Source organism: Trachurus japonicus, chromosome 21, assembly GCF_045865225.1.
Source record: "Trachurus japonicus isolate A0001 chromosome 21, Traja_1.0".
In the NCBI taxonomy this organism is placed as follows: domain Eukaryota; kingdom Metazoa; phylum Chordata; class Actinopteri; order Carangiformes; family Carangidae; genus Trachurus; species Trachurus japonicus.
The window spans coordinates 29,213,835-29,240,004 of NC_140927.1; the positions used below are offsets into that span (position 1 = coordinate 29,213,835).

The following is a 26,170-nucleotide window of genomic DNA, read 5'->3' on the forward strand; positions in this document are numbered from 1 at the left end:
GATGGTATGGCATCTGTATTTATATGTGTAATTCTATGTTTGCATATAAAATGTGTGCGTGTTAGTGGTGTGTGAGAGCTCATGACATACTTTATCTCCATCTCCCCACGAGTTCCTCCATCCTCTCATTCTCGCCACCTCCCTCCCATTGTATATGGAATCACATTAGAATTCACCCTCCATCTCCTGCCGATTATGACCCCATTACTCGTCAGCCCCTGTTGCCACAGGCACAATCAAATACCACCATCTCATTCACATCAACACTATTACAAAAACATTCTTTCCTTGAATATAATCTTCGCTCGCATCAAAAAGATACACTTTGTTTACCATTTTACTCTCCCTAGTTTAATGCAGTTTATTAATTGATAATCAAATTACCGTCCGCCCACCGCGCTGTGTGTCACTCCCATTAACCCCAAACGCCACATATAGATACCCACAAAACCTTTTAAATATAACTCAACCACTCATCCAACAATGTGTGTGTGTCGCCCTCTCCCCTCTCAACTACAATCAGTCACAAAAGCTTATATATAACATCCACCACCACACTCTTCAACTCACTACCAACCCCCCCAAGCCCAACACCATCTACCATTTTGATGTTGTTGTAGTATGTATGCAGTGCTGTATCAGAGAAGTCACTCAGTGTCAACGCAAGCTGCGGTAGTCGCGCGCACACTTCGACAGCTTATCTCGCGAAAAGTGACGGAGTGCTGTTTCTATTGTGTGCTCTAGAATGGCTAGGAGCTGTCTCCGGCTGCGGTGTCGAGTTGGTTTGTGTCAGTGGTGTTTCAACTCTGTACAAGCAGAATGGAGCTAAAGGAGCGAGACGTCGGGCATAGTCTTCTGTCTTGTCGCGCTGCGAGATTGCGTGTGTGACAGTCAGTACGGTCATGAGCAAGCAGAGCGACAGTGACTACGATATATTGTGGGGCTATTCTACTTGATGTGCGTAGTACCCGTACGTGAGCAGACGTGCCTGAGAGCTAATGGCGTATAGTGTGCGGATATACGCTCTCTGATAGTAAGCTTAGACTGCCATCGGTTCTGACTCAGATGTAGAGGACTTGGCGCTGTCGTGCGCTGTGCTATCTGGAGGCGTGATCAGAGGAGGACTGACAGGCGAGAAGTCGGTTGCTAGGTGACATCGCCGTCTCCGCAGACGCGCGGTTTTGTAGACTATAGCTGACGCCGCTAGTCTAGTTGCGCAGGCGCTCGCGCGGGGATCGCGCGGCTCTTGTTCGTTTGACTATTTTGACTGCGAAGTCTAGCTCGCTACTCGGTGAGAGCGGTTGAAAGGAGGACGCGAGAGGAACGTGGACTATGCGTGTCGCGACCGGTGTCAGCGCTTCAGGATGAATCTGTGTCTATGTGTTCGTGAGGCTGAGCACTTCTATGGTGAGCTCTCGTCGAGGCTTTATGCCGCTAGACCTCCAGATTTAGAGACTGTACTAGAGAGGCTTGAGTCACGCAGCGAGGTGAGTCTCTGAGCTGAAGAGGTGATACGGTGAAGACGGTGAGTGTCGCCTTCATATTGAGAGTAACGTGCTGCTCAGAGTTGGCTGCACCGGTTAGCATCCAGACGTTATGTTAAAGCTAACGTCGCTAATAACTGACGAGAAAATTAACTATAAAGTTACGTTTTCTGGTTTGTCAACAAAGTTATTAATCGACAAGTTTCAAAGAAGACACAAACTGTAAGACAACAACTTTTAAAACCTAAATATCTCCCATAATGTTCCGTTTATGAAACTTTCTGAGGCGTCAACCATCATGTAATTGTATTTTCTACACATACTATGAAATAATCTTACTTTATTAACCCCCAAAGTTTTATTTAGTGTGCATCTCTCCACCACATCCTCCAGTGAATCCATCAGGGAAACAGAGTCAGAGTTGACATTTCCCGTGATGACTGACAGCAAAAAGGACCTACAGTATCTCTACTTCTAAATCTTTAACCTTTGCACCATCAGCAGCACGACAACCACGAAAACGCCTCTTCATCTCAGCTGGAACAGGAGGGTGGCGTCCTCCTCTCCCCACAGACGTATCCATCAGTAGTTGATAAAATACGACAAAAACATACAGAAACATAACAAAAATGAAGCAAAAGTTGAGTCAAAACTCAGAGCAACCAGACTTTGCTGCTACAGGGGTGAAGCGTATGTTCGGGACTCTGGAGTATGAAATATAATGTCATGTTGTGAGCTGTACTTTAAAGAAACTTTGCATTGTGTTGTGTTTTTTTCTCTCAGGTCACAGATTTCTCCATCCACGCTGTCGTTCATGTGGATTTAATCATGTTCACTGAGAAGACGATGGGACCAACCAAAGCCTCCAAACCGGCTGTAGCTGCAGCATCGAAGATCAAGAACAAGCTCCTCAGTGAGTTCATATCAACACGCTGAGTCACAGACCGACACGTGTCTGTGCCTCACGGTGTTTCACAGGGTTCCCACTCTTTTCTAGAAATCATTTTCAGTTGCTACAGTCTGACCGACATGTTATTACGTCATACACTACTACTACTACTCTACATCCCCTTCCCATTCATGCTTTGGAGAAGATGTGCAGCTGTGGCTCTGACTGAAAATGAAATAATCTCTTACATGTTTAGAAATTATGACAAATTTATCATAGAACAACACAAACATGTTGTTTTTGCCTTCCTTCCTTCCTTCCTTCCTTCTTTGAACGAGTCTGTTCCCTCCTTCCATCTTTCCCCTCCCTTCCTTCCCTTTTCCTTCCATCCTTCCCTTCGTCCTTACTTCTTCCTTCCTTTTTGACCCAATCTGGTCCCTCCCTCCTTCTATCTTTCCTTCCTTTTTCCCTTCCTTCTTTCCTCCCATCTTTCCCTTCTTCCTTCCTTGAACAAATCTGTTCCCTCCCTCCATCTTTCTTTCCTTCCTTTTTCCCTTCCTTCTGTCCACAATCCTTTCCCCTTCCTTCCTTCCCTTTTCCCTCCCTTCCTTCCATCCTTCCCTTCGTCCTTACTTCTTCCTTCCTTTTTGACCCAATCTGGTCCCTCCCTCCTTCTATCTTCCTTTCTTCTTTACTCCCATCTTTCCCTTCGTCCTTCCTTTCTTCCTTGACCCAGGAGGACAACAGGAGGGTTAAAGTCTCTAGTTTTTTGGCTAGGTATTTCTTTTGGGGAAAAAAATCCTTGGTGGGGTCTGAAAAAGTCAAATCGAGCTCTGGTAGCTGATGTCACGATGTGATAAATAACTTTCCAGGACATTAGATTTTTTTTTTCTCATTTTCCATGTGTTTTCCATGACTGGAAAATTGTCATGGGTTTTCTAGGGCGCGCTGGAACCCTGTGTTTCATTTTCAAGCAGGGATGCAAACAGCGCGCCGAAAAGCGCAACTCGCTTTTTTCATGACCAATTAGGTGACTTGTGTGAATCGTTCAGATCCAAAGAGTTTTTGTTTTGAGGGGGGGGGGGTCTCAGTGTCTCAGCTCGGGTCAGTAAAATGTTATACTAACAGGCTGACAGTGACAATCACGTGAAACTGAGGCAAACTCATTCATGGTTGCCTCTGATTATACTGATAACAGCCGACCTCCAATGTAGACGCGCAACATGCACGCTCGTTACCCAAAGCGGTGCGTAGCCGCATCCCATGTCTTTATTTATTCAGTTCATTTTAATAGTAATAATTATGACCACTAACATTCAGTGAAGACCTAAAATTCAGTATGTCCAAAATTGAAATACTGCAAAGGATTTTTTTTTCTTTTAAGCATTTTTAATATAGAAATGTTAGCCTTCTGAAAACTATGTATGCACTCAATACTTATTGTAATGTAATTATTTGTTAATGGTGAGCACCCCCCCCCGTCAGACAATTGCCCTCTTTTTTTGGTACTGACCCGTTTGCATCCCTGTTCAAGGAAAACACAGAGTCCAGTTAAGTCTCCTAACAAGAATCAATGTTGTTGTTGTTGTTGTTCTTCTTCTTCTCGACCGCACCAGACTCGTCCTCCTTCTTCAAGATCTCCTTGAAGAACAACAACCGGGCTCTGGCTCTGGCTCTGCAGGTGCAGAAGCAGAGGAACATGCAGCTGGAGAAGGAGATCGTGTGTCTGAGGAAGCAGGTGGAGGTTCTGTGCTTCGAGCTCGCCACCAGGAAATACAAGGACAGGAAACTGGTCAGTCAGGCTGCTGGTTTATACTCCTGACTGTACAAGTGTCAAAAATGTTGTTTTTTATTCTGATGGTTGATTGTGTCTTGTTTTTGTTTTCTGTCCCAGTTCCTCATCTTGAAAGACTTCCATGAAAACACCCTGCAGCACTTTGGCCTGGTGGCTGAGCTGTTCCCCGACAGTGTAAGCAATAAAATCAAAATCACGCTATAAACACCTATATTTTTTATTATGAACCACAATAACCTGATGAGACTTAGAGTACAGGTCAAAATATCGACCTTTTTCTGAACGTCAAAAACGTGTGCTGGTTTTGCTATTCCGGTCGAATTTTATGTTTGCGTTTCCATGGTTTCGGTATTCGCGGTAAATGCATGGATTTTTTATTTTTTTCAATGAAAATCTGTAAAACGCATGGATCATCACATCTGCTTTTAACAGTGGATATCACACAAATTGACATCCGTGTTAAAAGCCAGCGTTAATAGATCCATGCGTTTACCGCAACTATGATGACTGAAAACCATGGAAACGCCATTTCAATGCAATTCCACCGGAAATGCAAAACCGTTCAGTTGTAGCCTCTGTGACATCTTTATTCAAACAAGCCATCCTGTTGTTTCAAGTTTTATTCTGCAAGTAAAAGAAACATTTGTCACACACAAGCAGTTTCACAAAAATGAACAGAATAAAAAAAACGTCCAAAATTACATGTTTAATTTCAAGTGTTTGGATGAATGTTGTCGTATTAATATGGTGCAAAATACAGAATTAAAGTGTCCTGGAAACAGGTCTAAGAAGATGTTTAAAAGTTTATTATTTTACACTTTTTTCTGTGTTTTATTTTGAAGAATTGATCCATGAGAAGATCTATTAAAATACATCTCTTCTCTCAGCTTCTCTCAGCCTCAAAAAGAAACAAATAAAGCATACATTTCTTTACATGACATAAAACTGTCTTTATCTTCTGTGACCTAACCACAACGTATGTGACGTCTGATTGTTTTACAACCCACAGGATCTTCCTACACTATCTGAGGACGTGGAGGAAAATCTTGCAGTGGAAACGTGAGTAACTTCTCGACTCAGATTGATGTTTGTTTTGTTTTTGATTAAACCGTCTTTACCGTCTCGTTTCAGTCTCACAGCTCCGTCGTCTCCTCTTCGGCCCCAGAACGCGACTGAGAAAATCCTAGATGAGAACGTCTCGTGTGTCCAGGATGGACTCAAGAAACACACTGACGCTCACACTGGTAAAGTGTTTTTTTTTTTTAAGGAATAGTTCACCAAAAAATGAAATTCAGTCATTATTGACTCACCCTCATGCTGATGAATACTCCGGAGTAGTTTTTTATTCCTCAAAGTGCATCTGGAGGCCGGTTCATGGTCCAATGAAGTCCAATGAAAACTTTATATGCGAGTCAATAGCGCCCGACACAAAAACGTCCATAAAACTACACAAAAACCATTTAATATTCCTCCACACTGCTCGTCCACTGCAATCCAAGTGTCCTGAAGGGATATAGTCCAGAGTTTACTGGAAACAACGTCATTTAGGACATTTTTACAGCCTAAACAGTCCTGTGTTGAATTTGCCTGGTGCGCGCTCTCGCGTTCAGGCGATGCACGCGGACGTGACCGGACTTGCCTCAATGACGTTGTTTCGGGTAAACTCTGGACTATATCCCTTCAGGACACTTGGATTGCAGTGGACGAGCAGTGTGGAGGAATATTAAATGGTTTTTGTGTAGTTTTATGGACGTTTTTGTGTCAGGCCCTATTGACTCTCATATAAAGTTTTCGTTGGACTACGAACCGGCCTCCCGGGTCTCCAGATGCACTTTGAGGAATAAAAAACTACTCCAGAGTATTCAATTTAATTTTTTGGGTGAACTATTCCTTTAATGTTGCTCATTATCAGTTATTTTCCCCGTGACGCTGAAGTAAGATTCACGTTTGTACATTTTCCACAACTGCTTCCTTCCTCAACAGATGTTCCAGATGTGGACACCAGGCGTTCCAGCCAGTGCCGACGGTCTCAGCTGGGACCGTCGCATCCGTCCAACAAGCTACGGGACGAAATCAACCGTCTGTCGATGGCGATGGTTCAGTCGGAGTTCGACATGAAGTCGGCGGCGGCGTGCGGTCGAGCGTCGAGCGGTCGAACTTCCTTGTCGTCGTCATCGTCGCGTCTCAGCAGCGCCAGCGACAAGTCGTCCAGACTGGCGCCGCTGCCGATGGAGCCGGAGCCGCAGAACAAACCGGAGAACACGTTGCTCCTCAACGCAACGATGGACATGACACAGGCCGTCGCCACCGAGATCGTCACCGTGGAAACCAAACCCATGAGACCGGGCAGGAAGGAACCCGGCAGGAAGAAGAAGGAAAAAGCCGAGTCGAAGTCGAGTTCGTCTGCGAATCCGCCGATGAAAAAGAAGAAGTCCGAGACCGTGGACGGCGACTGTTCGCCACAGACGGACGACGACCGGACGCCAGAAGACACCGAAGACATTCATGTGTCCGGTACGGCTGCGACGATATGCTTTTCTCCCGATTCGATTCTTCTACGATTTTTTGGATAGCGATTCGATTTAAATTGCGATTCTACGATATTGCCGTTTCTCTCGATTTTTAGTCTGCATGTTTAACATTTATCTGCACACAACTACTGTAGAAGCCTATAAATTAACATACTGATACTCCATTATAAAGTTAACTTAAACCCTTTTCAAAACCTGGACTCTCTGTATGTAAAAAAGGCGAACAAATGCATAATATTTTAAAAAATTAAAAAAAAAAAAAATCCATTTAAAAATCGTCAAAAAAGATATTGCGATATTTATGTGAATCGATTTTTTCTCCCGCCCCTAGTGTCCAAACTTCAGCCCGTTGGCGGCGCCGGAGCGTCACGCATCCCCAAACTGGGCAAGAAGGAGAAGAAACTCCGACCGGTAGAGACGGCGATGGCGTCCTTCGAGGATCTCTTCAGGGATCCCGAAAACCACGTCGTCTACGGAGCCGAGGACGCCGTCAGATTATCGCCGCCGGAGACGGACGACGGCGAGGAGGAGATGGTGTCCACAGTCACGTGCAGGAGGTCCAAGAAGAAGAGCAGCAGGACGCCGTCGGTCTCCAGGAGGACGACGGTGACTCTGGCAGCGGCGGACGGAGCGGAGCGGCTTCACCGAGAAGCAGAAGAAGAAGAAGACGACGTGAAGAGACGAAACGATCAAGAAGAACCCGAGGACGTCGTCCCGCCGCCGCCGCGTCCCGACGGCGTCCAGACACGTCCGGACTCTCTTCTTCCTCCGAGAGACGACGACAAACCGCCGCCGGGCAAAAGCCTCAAGTCTCGGTGCAGAGGGACGTTCGTCGTCTCGGTGACGAGGGGTCGGAGCGTCGCGGCGTCGCCAGACCTGGACTTCCCGTCTCCTGCTGGACGCCGCAGCTGCGTCGACGACGAGGACGAGGGCGAGGACACGTCAGCGGCGGCCGCGGACGGAGACGCCATCAGGTTAGTAGGGCTGGGACGATACGCTTTTCTCCCGATTCGATTCTTCTACGATTTTTTTGGATGGCGATTCGATTTAAATTGCGATTCTACGATATTGCCGATTCTCTCGATTTTTAGTAGGGCTGACCCGATTATCAAAATCGAAGCTGCGACGGGGGTGGGGGGGGTCGTAGCGGAAATAATGAAAGTAATGGCAAACAAACACATATTGCATATCTCCAAAATCAGGCAGGTTTCCAGGATGCCAAGTAGCCTTCTCATTTTAATGTAACAATTGCCGATGAGAACCGGTGTCAAAAAGGAAAAAAGGAAGAAAAAAAAACAATCGATCACGGACTTAAAGATCGATTACCATGGCAACGAATGAAGCTTTGAAGCTTCGATTTTTTTGGGTCAGCCCTAATTTTTAGTCACACAAATACTGTAGGAGCCTATAAATTAACATACTCCATTATAAAGTGAACTTAAACCCTTTTCAAAACCTGTACTCGCTGTATGTAAAAAAGGCACATTGCACAATATTTAAAAACACCCCCCCCCCAAAAAAAAAGACTTTTGGAAAAAAAAAAAAGATTTAAAATCGTCAAAAAAAGATATCGCGTGAATTTATGTGAATTGATTTTTTCTCCCACCCCTACTGTCAGGTTATCGCCGGAGAAGAAGGACGGCGAGGAGGACGTGGTGTCCACAGTCGCATGCGGCGGGAGGTCCAAGAAGAAGAGCACGAGGACGCCGGTTCTGTCGGTGGACGGACCGGAGCAGCTTCACCGAGAAGCAGAAGAAGACGATGTGAAGAGACGAAACGACCAAGAAGAACCTGAGGACGCCCCCCCGCCGCCGCGTCCCGACGGCGTCCAGACGGGTCCAGACTCTCTTCTTCCGAGAGGCGACGACAAACCGCCGCCGGGCAAAAGCTCGGCGGGACGCCTCAAGTCTCGGTGCAGAGGGACGTTCGTCGTCTCGGAGCGGCTTCACCGAGAAGCAGAAGAAGACGACGACATGAGCAAGAGACGAAACGACAGAGGGAGGTTCGTTGTCTCGGTGACGAGGGGTCGGAGCTGCGTCGACGAGGGCGGAGACGGAGACGTCGTCGGGCGGCATTCAGCGTCACGTCGTCGGGGAGTCTCTGTGGAGGCGACGCCGAGCTCCGGTAAACGTCCCCGGGTGGAGCCGGGGAGCAGCGCAGAGGAATCGAACAGGTGCAGCGTCCAGGATGATGTGCTTCTGCCGCTGCAACAGGACGCCACGGACACGGGATCAGAGGTTCAGAGACCGAAGAAAGCCCGGAGAGAGGAGCCGAGTCGGTCCAGCAAGAAGAAGAAGACGAAGGCGGCAGCGGCGGAGAGGAGGGAGTGTGACGACGTGTTCAAGGACGAGAGGAGGAAGAAGAAGAAGGAGAGGAGGAGTAACCATAGCAACAGAGGATCCAGACCCACGGATGATGTGAGACGTCTTTTCGAAGAGCCTCAGAGGAACGAAGAAGAAGAAGAAGAAGAATCAGACGATCTGCAGATGTTTGACCTCAGCGACTTCTTCGACTCGAACGGCGCCCGGTCCGAGTCCCGGATGGAGCGGAAACGGAAAGAGCGGAGAACGTATTCCCGGCTGCTCGCGGCCGCGGAGAGCAGAAACCCGAGGGAGACGTTTGTCGTCTACGGGCGGACGACGGAGGACGAGACGCTGCACCAGAACCTGGGAGACCTGCTGACGGACGAGGCGCCGCCGTGGCTCGACCTCGACGTGAGCGCCGCCGTCACGGAGCCGCCGTCGGTGCCGACCAGTCCGACGAGGGCGGAGCTGCTGGAGGAGTCTGTCGTCGTCGTCGCCGCCACCAATGAAGCGTCTCCAGGTGAGGTGTCGTCGTTACTATGAACTTATACGTCGGTGTGTTTGGACCAATTAGAATTCTGATTCACGAGAGTTTTGATCAATCAAATCAATCATGAGAAGGAAAAAAAAAAAAACTCAGTGCAGTTTCCATGTCCTCTCTCTCTCTCAGCTTCTCTCTGGAGCTCTAGTAACAACAGGTCGGTGTCAGCCAATCAGAAGAGAGGAGGAGGCTCTGAGTCTCTCTTCTGATTGGCTGACAGAGAAATTTGGGCTAAAACGCTCCAGTTATTTGAGAAAAAATAAACTTCCTGACATCCAGTGATTAGTCAGGACATTTTTCTGGCCTGTATCCTGTTAATAACTAAGCAACAGATTGATCAAATGAGCCTTAAAACCAGCCGTCATAACTTCCTGTGACTTCATGATGTCACAACAAAGCAGTCACCCTAAAGTTGCGTTCACACCGGACCTTTTATTTTTGTCGCTGTCGCTCGTGTCGCTCCAAAAAAATCGCTGTCACTCAGCTGCAGTCGCTCATCAGTTTGGAACGATACAACAGATCGCTCTGATGTCATTCAAGCGATTCCAGTGAATTTCACCTCGCTCGGAGTCGCTCTTTTGGTCCAGCACGGCTGACATTGTACTTGCTGCCGCTGTTTACAGAGCAAAAAATCGCTCCGTTGCTCGGAGCTCCAGCAATTTTTCGTCTCAGCGATTAAACACTCAATCGCTCGTTTGCATTGACTTAAAGCAGAAGTAAGCGATATTTTTGTGTTAATATAAGTCTTAAATAGTTATATCTTCCGACAGCAATCACTTACATAGAGTGTTTGGTCTGAAACACGGGTCTGTCAGTCACTCTGCTCTGCTCTGAGCCGAGGAGAAAACTTTTCTCGTATCCTACAAGTTTTATCCAATGAGGAGAGAGAACGGCATGAAGGGCTGTGTGTGCAGCCAAGGGACGCCGTGAATGTGGTGACGTAGGGACGAGGACCAATAGATCCATGACGAGGGCGGGGGCTGCTAACTCCATCGGCTGACAAGACGTTATGGTGCTTTCAAGGCAACCCGTAACTCGTGTTTTTCCGACCTGTGAAGTCGTACCAGTTCGATCTCGTACGAGTCCACGGGTCGGAAGTTACGAGTGGCCGTTATAGTGACTTTCACAGGTAAAACAGGTCGGAAAAACACGAGTGGGTTGCCTGGAACGCTACAAAGTCGTAAGTCGTGACTTGAAGCTGTAATTTACGGTTTCAAAATCCTGCCTGAAACGCAGCATTAGCCAAAACGACCGGATCGCTTACTTCTGCTTTAACATGTAAACTTGTCGCCAGCGAGAAAAACAAAAGGTCCGGTGTGAACGCAGCATAAGCCCCGCCCACCTGGACCCACCATCCATCCAACAACTTGCAGGGTTTGGTTTCTCTGAGACTTTTATTCTGAAATTTGCTCTTTTGTTATTGGGATCACTCAGGAAACAGTCAGCCAATCAGAAGAGAGGCTGCAGCTTGTTTCTCTCTGTTTGTTTATTTATTTATTTATTTATTTATGACATGAAGTAGTAGTAGTAGTAGTAGTAGTATAACAAGTAGTAACTCTCTGATCTGACATTGTTGTTGTTGTTGCAGCTGCAGCAGGACGAGTCCTGACGTCTCTGACCAACACCATCACGACTCCCGACAGCGAACCCGGCGGTCGGACCAGGAGGCGTCACGGCGTCGTCAGCTACAAGGAGCCGTCGCTGAACAGGTGAGGACGTCCCACCGCCGCCTGAGGCCGAAGACGCTCGGTCGGCGCCGTTAAAGGGATACGTCAACTTTTTTTTTTCGTGTCTTGCCTCACTCCCGAGTCCATGACCAGCAGATAGACACCATCCTTTCGACTGTGCGTGCAGTAACGAGGGAGATAGAGCCGTATCGCCCGTAATTAGCTTAGCTCAAACACTGGAAGTGTATGGGTAGTGTTAGCCTGCCTCCTACCAGAGCCAAAATCAGCAGTCAGAAGCTGATTTCATTTTAGCTCTAAACTCTGTAATATATGACTTTATCGACATTTCAAACATTTTTAGGCGAGAAAGTAGCCGTTTAGATCAGCAGTGTGTCGTTAATTTGTCTAAATACCAGCTGTTTACAATTTTGTTCCCGACGAATTTGGCGCTACTCAAGCTAGCCGTTGTGACCAACGCACTTCTGGTTACTTTCACAAAATAAAACACCTGTTGCTCTTTACATACGGAAAACCATGATGATAGAATTTGTGCTTTTACGAAGCTAACCTACCCTCGATGTAGCTAGCTTGAACCAAAATAAACCGTCTTTGCTTGAACCCTCCGTTTTGACCGATCTCGTCCCGTTAGCGGCATTTGACCGCTCAAGATGCCTTACCAGAGAGTTTTGTCAGCTCTGAGACGAAGATCGGCCCGCCGATTTCCGTTTAGAGTTGCTGAAGAGTTTCTCTGATGACTTTAGGTGGAGGCAGGCTAACACTACCTATACACTTCCAGAGTACGGCTTTATCTCCCTTGTTGCTGCACGCACAGTCGAAAGGATGGTGTCTATCTGCTGGTCATGGACTCGGGAGTGAGGCAAGACACGGAAAAAAAAAAAGTTGGCGTATCCCTTTAACATCAGGAAACAACTGAGAGTTTTAGAGAATTAAACCTGTTTGTTTTCTCTGTTGTCGTTTTTTGTCTTTTTAAACAGCAAAATAAGACGAGGAGATAAATTCACCGACAGCATGTTCCTGAGCTCCCCAGTGTTCAAGGACGGAAAGAAGGAGAAGGAGAAGAAGAAGAAAGAGAAGAAGGAGAGGAAGAAGAAGGCGACGACAGCGAAGCCGCAGCTGGGCGAATCCGTGTTAATGGACTGAATCTGTTCTGGTTTTATTTTGGTTTATTTTAATGTTCAGTTTTCTGTTATTCTTAATAAAAACTTTTTTTTAAAATTTGCTCTTAAAGTCACTTTAACAGATTTTGTTTACAACAGTTGTATGGACTGGACTGATCCTCCTCCCACAATGCACCTGTTTGTTGTCATGGGCGCAGCGATGTGTTGTCAGAGAGACTGACAGGAGGTCGGTGATGAATTATTGACGGCGGTCCGGTCACCCGAGCCGCCGGGAGTCAACGGCTCAGTGTTCACAAAGGTCACAGACTCGCTGTGGCTCTGTGGCCGTTGGTCTCGTCATGTGAAGTCAAGTGTTTGTGTCCGTCTGTGGCTCGGCGTCGGGTTCGGTCTGTAGTCGCCCGGTGAGTACCGACACTGCTCATCTGTTTTAATGTAACCACTGTTTATTGTTCCTGTGTGTGTGTGTGTGTGTGTGTGTGTTTTTGTATTAAAATGTTACAATGTTACAGACGAGGTGGATTCAGTTTGGCATCTGTTGCAGCAATCTGTCTTTTCTACTTCTCCTTCTATTATCATTATTATTACAGATGTAACCAGGGTTTCTGCAGGTCATTAAAAAGCATTAAAAGTCATTAAATATATTTTGCTAAAATTAAGGCCTTAAAAGGCATTAAATCCGATTCTCAAAGGCATTAAAAAATTGATTGATTCATACAGTGAGATTTTGATATCATTACATCCCTATAGAGCACAAAGAGCAGAAAAATAGGGGGATTATACAGTTAATCTACAGTAAAATTAAACGTGGGTGAAGAAATGGAGAATTTTCTAAATTAATATTTTTAGGTGGTGGCAGGCTACTGTTGACTTTTTTTTTTTTTAATCGCTATCAGCAAAAATCGGAATCGGCAGGTCAGGCTTTTTAAAAGTCGGTGATCGGCCAGAAAATTGCAGTCGGTGAACCCCTATTGGTGTGATAAACATGCAGAACCAAGTAATTGGGTGTGTATATGTGTATATAGGTAAGTGTATGTATATATGCACACGTATAGTATTTACAGTCACGGGCATTAAAAATGTTTGAAATGGCATTAAAAAGCATGAAATTAGATTTGCTGGTACCTGCAGAAACCCTGTGTAACAGTAATATAACATACAATATAGTAAAACCCTCTCCCACCAAACAAAAGGAAAAAACAATCTTGTTCTTTTTCTATCTTTGTGTGAAAAAACATCTTAAAGGGACAGTATGGGATTTACCCCCATCTAGCGGTGCGGTTGCATGTCGGCACGTATTCTTGCTGTTGCGTTTACGTAAACTCGGGCAGAAGTCAGAAAAACAACACACGCTGCATGTATCAGGATAAACAAGCCTCTATGTAAACAAACGGTCCGCCAGCACGAGGCAAAACAATACAGGCGTGACAATATGTTGTCATGGCGATGTCGTATTGTTTACCTGACCCACGTTTTACTGGCTTTCTCTCGTCGAGTAAAATAACATCCAGTCGGTTTGCCGACGGCGTCACTCACGGCGTCATTCAGGTGTCTGACTGCACCTGAAGGCAACACCGGTGCCTCCGTCCTTCCTCACACTAGCTACACGGTGGTGACAGTTTTAACAGGCGCTGTCTGGAAAACTTTCTCCCCGAGCCGAGAAGCTCCGGCGGCCCGAGTTTGTGGTTACTTACAGCCATGGTGACACTGAACGTAAAACATGGCGATTCAACATGGCAGAGAAGGTTCGGTGAACCCCCCCCTGTATGTTTGTAACGACTTGTAACATCTCATTCTAAGGTACGAGAAAGCGCTCGTTTGTATGCGGGCGCGATTCCACTTCAGTGAAATACGTATTTATGAAAGCGATATTTGATTTTTGTCAATAAAAAGCCAATAAAGTCCCATACTGTCCCTTTAAATATCGGTCACATGATATTTTCAGTCATTGGTTTTGATGGTACACCTCCACTCAAAAGCTTAGACACACCTTCTCATTCAATGGTCTTTATTTATTTTTATCACTACCACATCAGAACTATGAAAGAACACATGGAGTTACATAGTACAATGGTTCTCAAAGTGGAGTCCGGGGACCCCCAGGGGTCCTTAAGATGGTTCAAGGGGGTACCCAACTTTTTCTTGAAATTTAATTTTTTTGTTGTTTTTACCACTTCTTTCTAGAATTTAATTTTTTTTTTTTTTTAAGAAATCTTACCACTTTTTTCTAGAATTTTTATTTTTATTTTTTTTGAGAATTTTTACCACTTTTTTCTAGAATTTTTTTTAACTTTAATGGAGAAATTTTACCCGTTTTTTTCCAGAAATTTCTCTACAATGTTTCCAAAAATGTACGCCATTGGGCCTAATTTGAACGTACATTGACTACAAAAGTTCTTTAGTCTCAGAACAAATATGTGTATTTCTGGTGTTTGCTTCAAAATTTTGTCCAGTGGTGGTCCATGGTCTAATTTGTGTCAATTAAGGGGTCCTTAAAGCAGAAGTAAGCGATATATTTGTGTTAATATAAGTCTTAAATAGTTATATCTTCCGACAGCAATCACTTACATAGAGTGTTTGGACCGAAACACGGGTCTCTCAGTCACTCTGCTCTGCTCTGCGCCGAGGAGAAAACTTTTCTCGTATCCTACAAGTTTTGTCCAATGAGGAGAGAGAACGGCATGAAGGGCTGTGTGTGCAGCCAAGGGACGCGCCTGAATGTGGTGACGTAGAGACGAGGACTGTTATGGTGCGTTCAAGGCAGCCCGTAACTCGTGTTTTTCCGACCTGTGAAGTCGTACCAGTTCGATCTGGTACGAGTTCACGGGTCGGAAGTTACGAGTGGCCGTTATAGTGACTTTCACAGGTAAAACAGGTCGGAACAACACGAGTGGGTTGCCTGGAACGCTACAAAGTCGTAAGTTGTGACTTGAAGCTGTAATTTACGGTTTCAAAAGCCTTCCTGGAACGCAGCATTAGCCAAAACGACCGGATCGCTTACTTCTACTTTAATGTAAAAACAAAAAAAAAACAAAAGTATTATTAATCACCTGAACTAAACCAGCCAGCAAGTGCTCAGCTCCTCTGGAAACTCCTTCAAGACTGTTGGAAAACAAAAACTGTTCCAGGTGACAGGATGAGAGAATCAGAAGTGTGAAAAAAAGCTGGCATCGAAGCAGAAAGAAAAAACTAATATATAAAACATATTTTGCTTTGTTTAACACTTTCCAGTTTGAATCTACAGTTATGGTAAGTAACAAGTAATAAAAATGAAAAACATTGAGAAGGTTTGTCCAAATTTTTCACTGGTTGTGTTTAATGAACAAAACACACTGTATAAAGACAGCAGTCATCACACTACAGTTTAAAAACACACACATCATCTTCCACTGGTTTGACCCTTCTCTCTTCCTGTAGAAGCACAGAACACATCTCCACTCTGGATGCTCATGAGAACTTGTGGAAACAATCAAATGGCATTGGCATGTTTTTTCATATACCGGTAGTATTTATCTTCTATACATGAACATGAACTCTCTTTTATTATTCTTCCACCTGTAGCTGAAACTTTTTTTTATCTGCAGTTTTTTCTCTGGTGTGTGTGTGTGTGCGCGCCAGGTGTCAGTTTCCTGGCTTCACTGCAGCTAATTAAACTAATGCAGCTGTTTAATCTCGACCTCAGACAGAGTTAAGTCGCCCGTTCTCCTCTGTCTTTTAGCCACACCAGTTTGAGCCCTGTCCTCTGTCTGTCTTGTCCTCTGTGGATGCTGCAGCAGCAGCAGCAGCAGCAGGTGGGGGACATCATGGGGGCGAAGCAGCTGAAACGAGACGTTGAGGCTCTGATGTGAGTGAACGAGACGTTACAATGGCAAGACAACAGGCAAAAACACTGTTTTTCATTGTAAAGCTCTCTCTCTCCTGAACAATTATGTATGCTCTAAAATTGTCTTTTCCTTTTTATCAGCAACAAATCGTAAAAGTATGATTTATATTAACAATCTATAGAATTTTACAGTAGCCTATACAAGTCTTTAAAGGCCGTTTTCTCAAAATAAGTTTTTCAGACTCAGACTCTGAGCTAGAAACCTCCACTTCAGCAGCACTTACAGACACCAAACCTTCCAGTTTTATTCCTGTCTATATTCTGAAGGTTTTTACAGAGGGGATTGTTGATATATCATTCACAGCCTGATTTATACAACATTTTATTCCTAAAAACATGGCGAAATTTTAATTTTTAGGGCTGGTGATGACAGTATTTTCTCATTTACAGAGTGATAAAAAGAGATATCCAAAATCCTCCTCTGTAAAAACTTCTGACTTTAATATGTCAACAAAATAAAACAAGAATTTTTAAAGGGGCTTTATCCTTTTTTCGGATTTCGGTTCTGGAAATGTATGCAAATTAGCGCATATTTCATCAGATATTGCCTCATTTTCATATTTAAACATAAAATTTGACAGAACTTGTAATACAAAAAATATTTGTCTTAATGTAAGTGATAAACTTGGGAAGTGTCCTGGTGATATGTGTTAGTTCAAATTTTTACCCTATTCACCTTTAGCCTAGTGTCTTCCCTTTAAACTTCCAAACTAATTGATTTTTTTATTCCCTGTGGACGTGGACAGAGGCGATTACATCGGACAGAGACTCAGAGAGAAGTGGTTTGACCCTCAGGGACGGGGGACGTCCTCCCTGCTGGACGACCTGGTAGTAAAAACATCTGTAACAGCAGCTGTGACCTGTGACTCCTCCTCTCTGTCTCCACACGTCTTTATGTTCTTCTGTCTGAACGTTACAGGCTCATTATGACCTCGCCATCAGTGTCGCCCTTTGGTGGCTGGACAGGGACGAAGGCCGAGACGTCCTCCACAGAGACATCATGTGAGCTTAATCCAGATTAAATCAACATTTAGAAATGTGACGAAGATCATCTGGAATATTTTAAATTTGGTCCAACGGTGCTGTCACAGTGTCATTTATAATAGCCTATAATCAATTTCCTCTTAGGGATAAATGAAGTTTCAGTAACACTTTACTTGAATAGGTATTCATAAGATTGACATAACACTGTCATAACCATGACATAACAGCTGTCATAAACATCAATGAATACTTATGACAGCTGTCGTTAAGTGTCATTCGGTAAGTTATGTCACTTTTGATGCAAAGTTGACATTGTTTGAGATGTTTTTGTTATGAGAACTTGACATAATTTTTTAAAGTTTGGCAATTAGGTCTGCTATGACAGTTTAAATTGTCTTTATGTCAAGTTGTCAGAACAAAAACATCTCAAACAATGTCAACTTTGCATTAAAAGTGACATAACTTACCGAATGACACTTAACGACAGCTGTCATAAGTATTCATTGATGTTTATGACAGCTGTTATGTCATGGTTATGACAGTTTTATGTCAATCTTATGAATACCTATTCAAGTAAAGTGCTAACGAAGTTTCTTATAACTAATCCATCATTTATCTGCTCTATGTCTATCTATAGTTAATATATAATAATATTTCACATACAAATTGACACTGTTGTTTAGAGTGGGAGATAAAACTTCACCTGAGACTTTTCAGACTCAGAGCAGGTGAAGATTTCAGTCTCCTCTGTCTCCTGTGGTTACAATAATCAATATTATAATTATGATTATGGTGAATTGATTCCTGTTGTTTCCTCTGTGTGCCAGTGGAGCAGCCCGCAGCTCAGGAGCAGCTCAGTACCCCGACAGGTTGGAGCGCGAGGCCATGATCCTGTCGTCGTTCGCTGGCATCATCATGGTGAGAGGAAATTAAAACTGTTTTCATTAAAACACTGACGTCTCATTTAGGTTAAATACATTACAGTAAAGAGGAAGGAAGGATCCATCCAGGTGTCTGTCAACAACCAAACTTCTTTAATTTTATTTTTCTAATTTATTAATGCTTATAATAAACAAATGATAACTTTATTAATGTAGCACATTTCTTAAAACGAGTGAAATTAAACTAAGTAAAGAGAAAAAAAAGAGTTTTTTAATGAACTTCTGAAATAAAAGTTGATAAAACAAACAAACTCAAAAATCTTACCAAGAATATTTGTTTTATTTCTAGTCAAAATGTCATTTCTAGTCAAAACAAATCTCATTATACTTAAAATAAGACTCGTCATATAAAAAGTAGCTTGTTTTTAGAAACTTATATTCACTTATTATATATACTTATTATTTTCACTTGAAATAAGTAGAAAAATCTGACAGTGGAGCAAGTTTTTCTTTCTTACTGTATTACAAGCACAAAAAACTTGCTTTCACTGGCAGATTTTTCTACTTATTTCAAGTGAAAATTTGTTTGAAACAAGTGAAAATGATCTAAAAACAAGTACATTTTTAGGTGATGAGTCTTATTTTAAGTGGAAAGAGATTAGTTTTGACTAGAAATGAGACATTTTGACAAGAAATAAGACAAATATTCTTGGAAAGATTTTGAGTTTTTGCAGTGTAAAACAATAAACACCAATTGATCAAGGAGTTTGTGTTTAAATGAGAGAAAAAGACTCTGAAACTGAGAGTGAAAAAAAGGCAGAGGAAGAAGAAGAAGTTGACAGGTACTGTAGAGAAACAGAGAAACTCATCAGTGATTTGGTGATAATCAATAATAGATAATCAATAAGAGAGGAGCGGTTGTTACCTGTGTCTCTGTCTCTGTCTCAGACTCACCTGCCTGTGGAGGAAATCCTGTCTCTGTACAGATGTAAACCAGCTGCTTCCTTCCCCAACCACCAGTCCAAGGTACAGCCAGAGGGTGTGTGTGTGTGTGTGTGTGTGTGTGTGTGTGTGTGTGTGTGTGTGTGTGTGTGTGTGTCAATTGGGTCAAAAAGGAAGGAAGAAGTAAGGACGAAGGGAAGGAAGGAATGAATAGGAAGGAAGGGATGGAACCGATTCATTCAAGGAAGGACGAAGGAAGGAAGGAAGGAAGGAAAGGAAAAAGGATTGTGGAAAGATGGAAGGGAAAAAGGAAGGAAAGAAAGATGGAGGGAGGGAACAGATTCGTTCAAGGAAGGAAGAAGAAGGAAGGAAGAAGGGAAGGAAGGAAAGAAGGAAGGAAGGGATTGTGAAAAGAAGGAAGGAAGGAAGGAAGGAAGGGATTGTGAAAAGAAGGAAGGGGGAAAGGAAGGATGGAGGAAGGGAAGGGTTAACTCTGCCTCTGCTGCCCCCCTGTGGATCCAAACAGTCATGACATCATCATATACTGTACTGTGTGTGTGTGTGTGTGTGTGTGTGTGTGTGTGATTAGATAACCTCTCTCTCTCTCTCTCTCTCTCTCTCTCTCTCTCTCTCTCTCTCTCTCTCTCTCTCTCTCTCTCTCTCTCTCTCTCCACCTCAGGCGACCATCGTCTACCCGTTCTCTCTCTCCTACCATCCTCTGGCCATGCTCGGCTCCTACAAGGCCGTGCACCACTCCAGGAAGCACAGTGAGTGGAGATCAATAACTAATATTGATTAATAAGAAGTTAAATTAATAGAGTTTCAACATTTTATTTCCTCTTTTATTTAAATATACTGTATGTTTATTTATTCTTTATTATTTTATGCTGTTCTTTTCTATCCTTTTATGACCCGTACTACAACGGAGTATTAGGGCCACATTGACAAACAAAAAAATCACAAACTTCGAGAATAAAGTCATAAATTTACGACTTTATTCTCGTAATGTTATGACTTTTTTCTTGTAGGAAATGTATGACTTCATTCATGTAAATTTACGACTTTATTCTCAAAGTATGTGTTTTTTGTTTTTTTTGTCAATGTGGCCCTAATACTCCGTCGTACCTTACTTAGTATGTCTTTGTACTTTTCATTTATTTTCATTTTTATGTCTTATCTTCTTTTTATTCACTCTGGTGTTTGCTCACTTCAAATCGTTCAGTGTTTTTAATTCTGTATAAGTACGTATGTGTGTGAATTTGTGTGTGTGTGTGTGTGTGACGGGAGGATATCTTTGTATCCAATGTTTTAAGTTTCATTTCATTTATTTGTTTATTTGTAACGGGACTCTGCGTATTCATGAACATACACAATACGTAAATACACCAGATTTAGCTCTAGGCTAATTTCCATCTGTATGTAAAACACTTTGAGCTGCTTCTTTGTGCATGAAAAGTGCTCAATAGATAAAGTTTGATTGATTGAATTAATCATTATTATTGAATAATTATAATCCATCATTCATCCTGTATTGATACTAATAATTAAGTGTTTAATAGTGTATAAACTGAACTCGTCACAGATCAGAAGTTGAAGCGATGGCTGTCAGAGAGGTCAAAGGTCACCGCTCCACCTGGACGAGGGAAGGAGCCGCCTTCATCCTCATCATCCTCGTCTCAGTCCTTCCTCAGTGTGAGTCTCCACAGCAGTTCACGCTGTTGTTAATATATTTATATATTATTCAATTAATGCAGAATATAGAGGAGAAAATCAATAGAAGCTGATCGATCAGAGCCTCTGATCAATCGTCTGTCTCGGTGATCAGAACCGATGTTTCTCATTGGTCGATCCACTAGAGAAACGTGACGTCAGTGTTGTTGTTCATTCAGTTTTTACAGGTTTGATCCTCACAACAATTATTAATCTGAGGATTTTCACCTGTTTCTGCTGATTTCTATCGATTCTATTCAGAGGACATTATCAATAATCAAAGTTATTGATTTGTTATTGTTAAACAGTAAAATGTTGAACCTCCAGCACAGTTTTGTTTGAATCATATTTGAGGATCACTGCAAAAAAAAAAAGTGTGTTTATGTGAACATGAAGGATATCAGCTGATCAATCATCCCTTATTGATCAGGTTTTAACCCTCCTGTTGTCCTCCTGGGCCAAGGAAGGAAGGAAGGAAGGAAGGACAAAGGGACAGATGGGAGGAAATAAGGAAGGGGAAAGGGAATTAAAGATAGATGGAGGGTGGGAACAGATGGGGTCAATTGGGTCAAAAAGGAAGGAAGAAGTAAGGATGAAGGGAAGGAAGGAAGGAAGGAAGGAAGGAAGGAAGGAAGGAAGGAAGGAAGGAAGGAAGGAAGGAAGGAAGGAAGGAAGGAAGGACAAAGAGAAAGATGGGAGGAAAGAAGGAATGAAAGATAGATGGAGGGAGGGAACAGATTGGGTCAATTTGGTCAAAAAGGAAGGAAGGAAGGAAGGAAGGAAGGAAGGAAGGAAGGAAGGAAGGAAGGGAGGGAACAGATTCATTCAAGGAAGGACGAAGAAGGAAGGAAGGAAGGAAGGAAGGGGAAAAGGATTGTGAAAAGAAGGAAGGAAAGAAAGATGGAGGGAGGGAACAGATTTGTTCAAGGAAGGAAGAAGGGAAAGAAGGAAGGAAGGAAGGGAAAAAGGATTGTGGAAAGAAGGAAGGGAAAAAGGAAGGAAAGAAGGATGGAGGAAGGGAACAGATTCGTTCAAGGAAGGAAGAAGAAGGAAGAAGGGAAGGAAGGAAGGAAGGAAGGAAGGAAGGAAGGAAGGAAGGAAGGAAGGAAGGAAGGAAGGAAGGAAGGAAGGAAGGAAGGAAGGAAGGGAAAAAGGATTGTGATAAAGGATTGTGAAAAGAAGGAAGGGAAAAGGGAAGGAAAGAAGGATGGAGGAAGGGAACAGATTCGTTCAAGGAAGGAAGAAGAAGGGAAAGAAGGGAGGAAAGAAGGAAGGGAAAGGGGATTGTGGAAAGAAGGAAGGGAGAAAGGAAGGAAGGAAGGAAGCAAGGAAGGGAAAAGAGATTGTAAAAAAAATGAAGGTAGAAAGGAAGGGAGAAAGGAAGGATGGAGGAAGGGAAGGGTTAACTCAGCCTCTGCTGCCCCCCTGTGGATCCAAACAGTCATGACATCATCATATACGTGTGTGTGTGTGTGTGTGTGACCCTCAGGACAGCAGCGACGGTCAGAGAGGGGGAGGGGGAGGGGCCGAGCACTACGAGGGCTCCCAGGAGTCTCTGCAGGACTGAAGAAGTCGTCGTCACGGTGACCTGTGACCTGTGACCTCCGCTGCTCCGTCTGTGCTTTGTCTCTCACTCTGTCACCGAAACACTGAGATGTTGAAATAAAACCCGAGCACAGCCTCCTCTCTGTTCACTCACTCTGTGTTTTTTTATTTTATTTTATTTTATTTTTATTTATTTAAGGAGGACAATGCACATTAATGGACACAGTAAAATGTAAAAGTGCCAGTGTTTCCGACTTTAGTCCTCCTGGCAAGGTGTTAAAAGCCATTAAAATAAACACAAGGACATAACAACAGAATTCATAAAACACATGTATCCAACAGAAACCAACAGACAAACAAACTACAAAGAGAGATTAACATGACGCTACTATGAAAAAAGAAAAAAAGAAGAAAAAAAAGACTATTTATGGATGGATAAAATGGATGAAGATGCAACAATGCAAGACCAGGACAGGGTTTCTTGATGAGTTGAGTTGTGCTAGGATGGGTTGAGAACACAACGAAACCAAGATATAGTACAGTGTGATAAAGTGCTACAGTGCGTAATAAAAAGCTGTCAGGGATGGATGGATGAAATGGGGGGTGCAGCAATGCAAGAACAAGAACCAGGGCAGGGTTTCTTGTTGGACAATGTAATAAGGTGCTACAGTGCTCAAGTAAAAGGTTGCAGTGCTTAAGAGAGTTGTTGGGGTTTGAGTCGGCTCGGCTGTCGGAGGTGAGTAGATGGGAAGGAGTGCAACAATTCGGACAAGAAATAAGACAAATATTCTTGGAAAGACTTTGAGTTTTTGCAAAAACAAATTCACATTCTTTGTGTCTGTAATATAAAAAAGTCTAGTTAATTCAGAAGGAAGGAATCATTAATGTTGTAATTATTATCCTGTATATCCATAATAAAGTGAAAAGGAGCCTCTTTAGCATGAGATTCTTTATATAAAACATGTAATAGCCGATGTAATAGCCTTTTATCCGATATATAGATGAACTAATACAAATATGAACTGGGTAGATGAAATGGGGGGTGCAGCAATGCAAGAACCAGGGCAGGGTTTATTATTATTATCATCATTGTGATGACCTCTGCCATTCTGCAAAACTTCAAATCCAGCTGATGATGGATCAGGGGACGAAACGCAAACGTCCATAATATCAATCACAACGGGGTGGGTGGGGGGGGGGCATGGCGGGTCAGCAATTTGCCTGCTACGACTTTTTTGTGTTGATGATTCAGGGTTTTTTTTGCTCTATGCCCAGGATCAAGACTTTTGGCAGCGATGCCAGCGCATTAAATCCCCGCTCTTTGAAAAAACAGCTAAAGTGGGATCTGCTAACCCTTTGATTGAGGTTTATATAGCGGGGCTCTGGTGCTGCTTTGTGAGACCACCATCATTTGACCCCCCGTAGGTGACCGGCTCCAGCACTGTTTGCAGGATGAGTAGTAAGGTAAGAAGAGCTGTCTGTTTTTTTTTTTTCAGTGTGGATGAAGTTTATTATTTCAGTTCTTAATGCGGTTCAGCTCTCGGCTTCACAGAGCATTAAACTGAGATCATTTATCATGAACCAGCTGAAGAAATTCAACAAAACACTGCAAAAACTCAAAATCTTACCAAGAATATTTGTCTTATTTCTAGTCAAAATGTCATTTCTAGTCAAAACAAATCTCATTATACTTGAAATAAGACTTATCACATTAAAAAGTAGCTTGTTTTTAAGACTCTTTTTTACTTTTTTCAAGCATATTTTCACTTGAAATAAGTAGAAAAATCTGACAGTGGAGCAAGTTTTTCTTTCTTATTACAAGCACAAAAAAAACTTGCTTTCACTGGCAGATTTTTCTACTTATTTCAATTGAAAATTAGTTTGAAACAAGTAAAACATATCTAAAAACAAGTTAATTTTTAGGTGATGAGTCTTATTTTAAGTGGAAAGAGGTTAGTTTTGAGTAAAATTGAGACATTTTGACAAGAAATAAGACAAATATTCTTGGAAAGACTTTGAGTTTTTGCAAAAACAAATTCACATTCCTTGTTTCTGTAATATAAAAAAGTATAGTTAATTCAGAAGGAAGGAATGATTAATGTTGTAATTATTATCCTGTATATCCATAATAAAGTGAAAAGGAGCCTCTTTAGCATGTGATTCTTCATATTAAACATGTAATAGCCGATGTAATAGCCTTTTATCAGATATATGTAGATAAACTAATACAAATATGAACTGGTGTTTGACGATGTTGACGCTCAAAACTTCTTCTCCCCGGTCCAGATCACCTTCTATGAGGACAGGAACTTCCAGGGTCGCTCCTATGAGTGCGACACCGACTGCCCTGACATGCACCCTCACTTCAGCCGCTGCAACTCCATCAAGGTGGAGAGCGGCTGCTGGGTTCTGTACGAGAAGCCCAACTACACCGGCTACCAGTACGTCCTGACCAGGGGCGAGTACCCAGACTACCAGCGTTGGATGGGCTACAACGACACCATCCGCTCCTGCCAGACCTTCAACTATGTGAGCGAACCGAGGCTTCTGGCTTCCTTTTTAACGGACGATGGATGAATGATGTTGTTTTGGTTGAATGTGCTGTTGGATTAATTGGATTTAACTACATTTTATCTTCGAAAACTCTCTAAATTCCAGGTTGATTCTTCCCTGATGACTATGTTCTGTTATCACATTTTCCTTTATTTGTTGGGTTTCAATCTCTGAAAGTTAAAGACAGAAACCTACTCAATGAGGTTGTCAGTGTTAGCTGTAAAATCATTGGGTCTGCACTCTGCACAACAAACTTTACAAGAACTCTACAACAAACAAACAGCTGATCAAGAAAGAAAGCAAGCTCCATCTTGTCCGACTGCTCTCATCCCTTACATAAACAGTTTCAGTTTTTACCATCAGGTTCACTGCTTAGACTTAAATTAATCGCCCCCTTGATTGATGAAATCCACTCACCATTTGCACGTCTGTCCGTCCTGGGTGAGGGATCCCTCCTCTGTTGCTCACCCTGAGGTTTCTCAGATTTTTCCCTGTTAAAAGGGTTTTCCATGGAGTTTTTCCTCAGTCGATGTGAGGGTCTAAGGACAGAGGATGTTGTTACGATGCCATGTGAAGCCCTTTGAGACAAACTGTTTGTAAGAAACGGGCTATACAAATAAAATTGCCTTGCCTTGCCTTTAACCTTCGCTCTGTCTCGCCTCCCCACATCCAGACCAGCGAGGGCCCGTACCGCATGCGCATCTACGAGAGGCCCAACTTCCAGGGCCAGATGATGGAGTTCAGCGACGACTGCGAATCGGTGCAGGATCACTTCCGCAGCCGCGACATCTACTCCTGCAACGTCATGGACGGCTACTGGACCATGTACGAGCACCCCAACTACCGCGGACGCCAGTACTTCATGCGGCCAGGGGAGTACCGCAAGTTCAGTGACTGGGGGGCCACCTGCGCCACCACCGGCTCCTTCCGCAGGATCACCGACTTTTAAATCTGGAAGTTTGATTTTATTTGACTTTTTTCTTTCAGTTTTCATAAACAAAACAAAATAAGAAAAAAAAAGAAAAGAAAAAAAAGAAACAAAAAAAAAAAACGCCAACTTTCCCTCCTTGAAAAAAGTTCATGGAATAAACTAAACAACAACTTGGAGTGGGATGTTTGAATCGGCTCAACACGCATTGACCCAACGTGATTCTGTTTAAATAAGAAAATAATAAAAGGATCTGTTGTAAAACTTCTTGCTCTCTGTGAACTCTGTACTTGTGAATGAATGTTTATTTAAAAAAAAAAGACAGTTTGGACGAATTTAAACAATATTATTTTACCACCATCTTTTATTTCCCATGGTTCCTATATTGAATGAGTCTA

General features: G+C 43.1%; 3 protein-coding genes across 3 annotated transcripts; all 3 read left to right on the plus strand.

Moving 5' to 3' along the window:
• Positions 1-2,272: 2,272 nt before the first annotated feature.
• sgo2 (shugoshin 2) lies at positions 2,273-12,809 on the plus strand. Its single transcript, XM_085765050.1, has 11 exons — positions 2,273-2,397; positions 3,990-4,165; positions 4,268-4,342; positions 5,178-5,227; positions 5,300-5,412; positions 6,152-6,682; positions 7,031-7,673; positions 8,318-8,462; positions 8,808-9,522; positions 11,132-11,252; positions 12,206-12,809. The coding sequence occupies exons 1-11, from the start codon at positions 2,313-2,315 to the stop codon at positions 12,369-12,371; spliced, it is 2,820 nt and encodes a 939-aa protein (XP_085621176.1). The 5' UTR covers positions 2,273-2,312; the 3' UTR covers positions 12,372-12,809.
• Positions 12,810-16,063: 3,254 nt separating this feature from the next.
• c9h2orf80 (chromosome 9 C2orf80 homolog) lies at positions 16,064-22,313 on the plus strand. Its single transcript, XM_085764544.1, has 8 exons — positions 16,064-16,190; positions 16,976-17,057; positions 17,149-17,231; positions 18,041-18,131; positions 19,043-19,120; positions 19,716-19,803; positions 20,619-20,728; positions 22,236-22,313. The coding sequence occupies exons 1-8, from the start codon at positions 16,111-16,113 to the stop codon at positions 22,311-22,313; spliced, it is 690 nt and encodes a 229-aa protein (XP_085620670.1). The 5' UTR covers positions 16,064-16,110.
• Positions 22,314-23,620: 1,307 nt separating this feature from the next.
• On the plus strand, positions 23,621-26,023 carry LOC146965485 (gamma-crystallin M2-like). Its single transcript, XM_085764536.1, has 3 exons — positions 23,621-23,755; positions 24,578-24,820; positions 25,518-26,023. Exons 1-3 carry the CDS (start codon positions 23,744-23,746, stop codon positions 25,791-25,793), a joined length of 531 nt encoding a protein of 176 aa, XP_085620662.1. The 5' UTR covers positions 23,621-23,743; the 3' UTR covers positions 25,794-26,023.
• The last annotated feature ends 147 nt before the right edge of the window (positions 26,024-26,170 follow it).

Coding starts and splice junctions, on each gene's coding strand:
- sgo2 (XM_085765050.1), top strand. CDS start 2,313: ATGTTCACTGAGAAGACGATGGGACCAACCAAAGCCTCCAAACCGGCT. Junction 6,683..7,030: donor CGAAGACATTCATGTGTCCG/GTACGGCTGCGA, acceptor TCCCGCCCCTAG/TGTCCAAACTTCAGCCCGTT. Junction 11,253..12,205: donor AAGGAGCCGTCGCTGAACAG/GTGAGGACGTCC, acceptor CTTTTTAAACAG/CAAAATAAGACGAGGAGATA.
- c9h2orf80 (XM_085764544.1), top strand. CDS start 16,111: ATGCTGCAGCAGCAGCAGCAGCAGCAGGTGGGGGACATCATGGGGGCG. Junction 16,191..16,975: donor CGAGACGTTGAGGCTCTGAT/GTGAGTGAACGA, acceptor GGACGTGGACAG/AGGCGATTACATCGGACAGA. Junction 20,729..22,235: donor CGTCTCAGTCCTTCCTCAGT/GTGAGTCTCCAC, acceptor TGTGACCCTCAG/GACAGCAGCGACGGTCAGAG.
- LOC146965485 (XM_085764536.1), top strand. Junction 24,821..25,517: donor CCTGCCAGACCTTCAACTAT/GTGAGCGAACCG, acceptor CCCCACATCCAG/ACCAGCGAGGGCCCGTACCG.